General features: G+C 53.6%; 1 protein-coding gene across 3 annotated transcripts in view; it reads right to left on the reverse strand.

The window, feature by feature from the left end:
* Nucleotides 1–5,794, reverse strand: part of CORIN (corin, serine peptidase) — a 106,616-nt gene extending 100,822 nt beyond the window's left edge. For 2 of the 3 annotated variants that reach the window (XM_030271010.4, XM_072928144.1), the window contains exon 1: nt 5,560–5,794. In XM_030271010.4, the coding sequence (XP_030126870.4) occupies nt 5,560–5,634 (75 nt within the window). In that variant the 5' untranslated portion in view covers nt 5,635–5,794. The remainder of the gene's footprint in view (nt 1–5,559) is intronic. The other variant, XM_072928145.1, reaches the window with a different exon arrangement.
* Between the last annotated feature and the right edge of the window lie 206 nt (nt 5,795–6,000).

Consider the following 6,000-nt stretch of genomic DNA (forward strand, 5'->3'; position numbering starts at 1 on the left):
GCCTCCTTGAGAAGAGAGCAGAAGCTGCTGTGTGCCAGATATGTCCAGTTCCACCCGGATCCACACCACAGGACACAGCTGAGCCCATCAACCAAGTCGGTGGTGCCTCTGTAAAAAGTATTTAAGAAAGGGCACACACACCACACAGGCAGAGAAGCAGGAAAAGTGTTAGAAACAGCAGTGCCAACACCAAGGTCAGAGAAGTATGTGCTCCGTGGTAGAGCAAATACTCCCAAAAAGGACGGCAGCCTACAGAGGATCCACACCGGAACAGAGGATGAATAAGAACTAAGAAGTAGAAGAGAACCACAGTCCTTCCCTGTGCTGTTCATGTCCTTACTTAAGGGATTGAGTGCCACCTGGGGTGATAACAAAGGGGAAGGAGAGGAGTTGGTGCGAAGCTAAATCTGGGAAGTGAGAGGTATTTTCCTGAAGTGTTTTAATGCTTGCTCCATTTTTTAGTTTTGTTTCACAATACCTGAGTCAGTCAATATGTATTAATTAGTAATAAACTAATTTACTCCACTTGAGTCTGTTTCATCCATGACTGTAATCACAAAGGGATCTCCCAGCCTTTATCTTGACCCATGAGCTTTCTCATTCTTTCTGTTTTCTCCCCCATCCCACAGGATGGGGTAGAGAGAGAGCAAGTGGCCATGTGGCGCTTGGCTGGGGGCCGAGGCCTCGCCACCACCACTCCCGGAGCCGGTTGTGCCCCAGGCACTGAGGCCAGCAACTGTGACACGGATGAACCAGCAGCATCAGACAGCGTTTTCTGATGTCTGTTGCTGGCTTTAACCTCCAGATATTCAAGTTTCACAGGTAAAACAACCAGAAATAACATATGCACAATTTAGTTACAAGCACTGCTTTAAATTATAATGACTTGAAACCATAGCCAAGGACTATCTATCCCTTCAGGGGAGCAGCTGTCTGCACAAGGTAGGCACAGGATGGAATCTAATTCAGACTTCAGAGGTAGCAACATTCTCACCTCTTTTTGAAATGAGAATCTCTTGCTTGACAGTCATCTCATTATTATGTCTGCATTTAGGAAATTAACCATTTTTCGTATTTCTTTCCTCTCTGCTGGTTAGAAACTCAAGCTGAAATTAAAAACGCTACTCGGAACTATCTGTTCCACAGCAAAAATGAATTATGCTTCCATCTGACAGCGAGAAAAGCATTCACCACTGGGGCATTAAAGTGTACGCAGATTTAGGAGCGGGGGGAGCTCCCAGCGCTGACGGGAGCGCCCAGGGGACAGCGGGAGCCGGGCCCGGTGCGGCACCGACGCCGCCGGGACCTGCCGGAGGGGCTCCCCGGCCGCTCTATTTTTACTACGGTATGTTTTGCATTCAGACTTTCCACTGCAGGCGGCCCGGGTCAGGGGATCCGCTCTGCCGGGGGAATCTGACAGGTCAGCTCAGCCAGAGTTATTTATAGAGGGCGGGGGACTGAGGGAAAGGATGCGATCGGCATCGTATTCTTCTGCCGGGGGCTGCGGACTGGGAGAAGCACCCAGGAGCAGCCCCCGCTTCGCCCCTCAGCACAGCCGGGCAAGGCGGCCGGGAGCGGGGACAGCCCGCCGGGCACGGGGACAGCCCGCCGGGAGCGGGGGCTGCTGCCCCGAGAGCCAAAGGGACAAGGCCCAGGCGCTCTTCCTCCCTCGGTGCCCCCGCTTTGACTCATGCAGCCCCTCGGGGAGTGAGGGCCGCTCCTCTCCCGCAGTCTCAGCAAGGGGAGGGGGCTCTCAGGCCCTGGCACCCAGAGTGAAGCCCAGGACAGTTGTAGGTGAAACTGCACACACACAGCAACAACTGACTGGAGGGCCAAGAGAATTAAAAATTCAGAAGCAATGAGAATAGTCATGCTGGAGCTATCTGAATACTGTCTTCAGCCACTGCTCTGAGTGTGAAGACTTTTGCAAGGAGGCTTTAACCTTTCTTTCTCCTACTATGACAACCCATCGCTTCACAGCAGTTTATCAACTACCCTTCTCTCCTGGCACTGAGAACTGCATGTACCCAGCCTGCCACTTATGAGGTCCATTTCTTTTCAGTAGGGAAAGAAACTGGGACAGATTACGAGCATCAGTATTTCAAACTGTAATCAGACTGGCCCCCTCAAGCCCTGCTGCTTACTTAGCTGCTTCATCCTGAAGGCATTTAAATAGCAGGAGGTGTCTGGCAGCCACATTTGAAAGGACCTAAGCTGCAAGTGCAAGTCTAAAACTGCCCTGCTGCAAGTGGCCTGACATCTACCCCTGCCAAACCCTGGCTGGCATTCAGAAACAAGACATTCATCCGGCCTTGTAAGCACTTGCTAAGGATACCTGACACGCTGACAGGACTCTTCCCACACAATGTAGCTATAACCACCATCTTTTAAAACCTGACCACACTAGGAGATAGCGCCATTGTATGTAACTGCCTTAACAGCATGATCTGTTCAGCCTGAAAGCAGATGACCTGGCAGCCAGCACCTCCCAGTCCAGGTGGGGTCAAAGCTATAGCTCCCACATCTTAAGAAGTGCCAGTAGTGCTTATACTGGATTGGGATGACCTGAACCTGCTGGGCCTCAGCATGGCAAAGATTCACAGAGCTCAAACATACACTTAGCCACACTGAAGTGCTGTCTTCCTGCTTGTCAACAAAGGGTTTGTTTACAGTTCACCATTTGTTAGTTAGAATAGTTGAGCAGGAGTTGCTGGATTTCTTTGCCAGATATAACCATCCCAAAATTCCCTTGCCTGTTTCACCTTCATGTGAGAGGACCATTCTCCTTCTGACAAATGAGATTTTTGTCTAGGCACTTATCCACCTCAGCCTCTGCACACATTCCTTGTCTGGCTATGCAAGTAATGACAAGAAATTATGTGTCTGGCAATACATGGACTTAATACAATGCCAGGACAGTAATGTCCCTCAAGGGAGCTGAGTGCTAAGACCTAAACATGTGTATCAGCTTAGCAGGAAAAGAAAAATTTAAAAAAGGGCAACTCCTACATTCAAGTAAACCCACATTTCACATTTTAAAATAATTACTGGCACTGTTAACAGTCTTAGCTTTGACTTGTATCTGTAGACATCATCTAATACATAATTAACAGCCAAACAATAACAGAGATATATAAAATTGCCCTACGCATCTTTTATAGAACACCTCCAATCATGACACATTGCCAACCATCTACATACAATACTTTTAATTCACTGGACGCTCAAGTTATCTGGATACAGGCGAGTCCCCACTAAGACTTGTGGAAAGGAAGTGAATGGTTTTTTCAGTATTTTATAGTTCCACCTCCAAAAGACTCAGGAAAAACAATATTTTGTCCTGATGGCCTCATGAGATACTAAGAGCATAAGCAAACTCCTCATGGGAAAGTGTGCTGTACTGCCTAGCTCACCACCACAAGAACCTTCCCAGGAAAATGAGTGCTGGTGGCTTCCTTAAAAAATGCATTCTGAGTGAGGATTATATGTGGGGTTGAAGGGTCAGGCTTCTCCACAGGCAGAAAGATCTCTCTCCCTATTGTGGTACTTCATAAAGAGACTTTGGAGAAGGGGAAAAAAAGTCATGAACATTTAATTGCTAAAAGAGGTTTAAACACTGTTTAGGACTCCCTTGTTCAGCTGGAGGAGTCTCCATCTTTCTACAGAACCTGGATGTCCAAGGTCCTCTGGGGATACCACCAGCTTTTCTAGGGAAAGCAGTTCTCTGATTTCTTGTATTACAACTTTTTAGGTGTTTGGACTATCTCAGTGATACATTCATTCATCCATGTGCCAGAGCACCCAAGAAGCTTATAATAGACATCTCCAACTGGAACATCCATTACAAAAACAAACAAAAGAATTTAGTCCTGCTGACTGATCCATCTTTTAGGAACACAGGAAGGGTGTACATAGCCATATGGAAAAATCCACTACCATGCTCTTACTGCTGAAAGCCAAAACTTCCCAAGAGATCCCGTGAATGCATTAAAAGCTGTAGATACTTGATTTCACTTCAGAGTTTCATAATCTCAACCAGACTGCTAGTAAATTAAGTTAATTAATTAATCGCCTGCCATGAAATGCATCCAAGGATTCTGCATTTTAAATCAAGAGGAGCAATGATACTACTTAAGTATACTGGCAGGTTTATAAACTTGTGAAACCCCCTGCTGCGCCATTTCGGCCGCGTACGATCGGTGTGACAGCGCGAGAAGCTCCGTCGCCCTCCTCACAAGTGCCACGCCTCGGGCTCAGCACTCCGCTACGGCCCCAGCCGGTGCCCCCGGCGGCGGAGGGCGAGGGCAGCCGCTCCCTCCCTGCGGGCGCTGCCGCTCGCTCGCCGCGGGCTCCGCACCGGCCCCGCTGTACAGCTGCGGCCCCCGCCGCGCTGCCGCTCTGACAGCGCACCCGCGCCGGGCACACCGGGGAGACACCTGCGCCCCGGCTAGCGGAGGGAAGGGCAGGCTAAGGGGACCCACCCTGAGAGCTCGCACCAGCGCAGCAGCCACCTTCTGCAAGTTCCCTCTCGCCTCCTCTTATGCAGCCTCTCCCGTAAGAGCGGGAGACCCGCTCATCCCTCCCCACAGGTGTGTGCTGCGAGACTGCCCACACCACACCTGCGCTATCCCCTCCGGACACTTGCAACTATACAGGCTGGCTCTCCCTGGAAGGATTAAGGTCTCCCTGTGACCCTGTACAGGATAACCTCCTGGCGGCTAGCGGTACCATCCCGCCGGACAGCCGTGAGAGGGGGGTGGGGGTCCCTCCACCCGATCCCAGGGTGCACCGACGCAAGGATAAAGCAAGCTCCCGCTGATGCCGGGGGACAACAACCGCGCCAGGGTCACGGCGCATCGGCTCCCCGGGAGCCCAGCCGACGGCGGAGCTGCCATGACAGCCCTGACAGAGGTTAAGCCTAAACTTTGCTGCTGCAAATCCTGGCCGGACCTGTTGTCGTCGGATTCGGCCAACTCCTTCCCGCTCCTTCCAGCGGCAGAGCATTCACCGGGCACAGAAGCCCTGCTGATCTTCCGCGCTTGGTGAGAAAAGCGGGACGAGGGCGCCGCTCGGCTCTCCCTGAGACGCCAACAACGAGCGCTTGATGGCTGCGGCTCACCTGCAGCCCGCGCCTCTGAACGCGGCCGTTCCCGGCGCGTTCCCGCAAGTTTCGACACAGGAGCGCTCCGGGACGCCCCATCACGGCAGGTCACTTGTCCCCGGCCGTCCTGCAGGCCGCGCCTCCGGGGGACACGGCCCCGTCCCTGCCTGCGAGCCACGGGTCCGCTCTCGTTACAACAGCTCGGCGGGCTCGGAGAGGGGGTTACCCCTTCTCCGCTTGCCCGAGCACCCTACCGCTCAGCCCCGCGGCGGCACCGCACGCTGTGCGTCGCGCACGGGAGCTGCCCCCGGGCCGCCGGCGGTGGCCCCTGAGCGCGCTGCCCCCGCCCGCAGCCCGGGGGCCACCGAGCGGCGGAGCCAGCCGCCCTCCCAGGCCCCCAGCCCGCGGTCCCCAGGCGGCCCACAGCGAGGAGGGGAGCGCCCTGAGGTTCGCCTTACCCGGCTGGCGGAGAGGACCTGCCGGTAGCGCTCCTCCTCCGCAGGCAGGGCAGGAAACTGTTGCGTGGAGAGCATGCTCTGGCTGCTGCTGACCCCTCTCCACTTTGGCCGCCCCCTCACTGTTCTCTACCTCGGTCTCTGACGAACTGCACCCACCCTTCTCCTGCACAGACACACTTGCGGGGAGGGCTTCGCATTTTGTCTGCTTTGCAGACTCCCCCTCCCCGCTCTTCCACCCAATAATAATAAACCTCTGCGAGAAAGAGCCACATCCCCACCCCTTTCGCACACAAGGCTCTACCCCTTGGGAAAAGCTGAGAGACAGCCTACTTGCTAATTTCGCTCTAAAGCCGTCCTCCAGGGAGGGCGGATGGAGTGGGCACAGGCTTTGCGCCCCCCCACCCCCCCATCCGGTTAAGGGACGCGTCGTCAGGCTGCGAA

The sequence above is a fragment of the Taeniopygia guttata genome, chromosome 4, assembly GCF_048771995.1.
Source record: "Taeniopygia guttata chromosome 4, bTaeGut7.mat, whole genome shotgun sequence".
Classification (NCBI taxonomy): Eukaryota; Metazoa; Chordata; class Aves; order Passeriformes; family Estrildidae; genus Taeniopygia; species Taeniopygia guttata.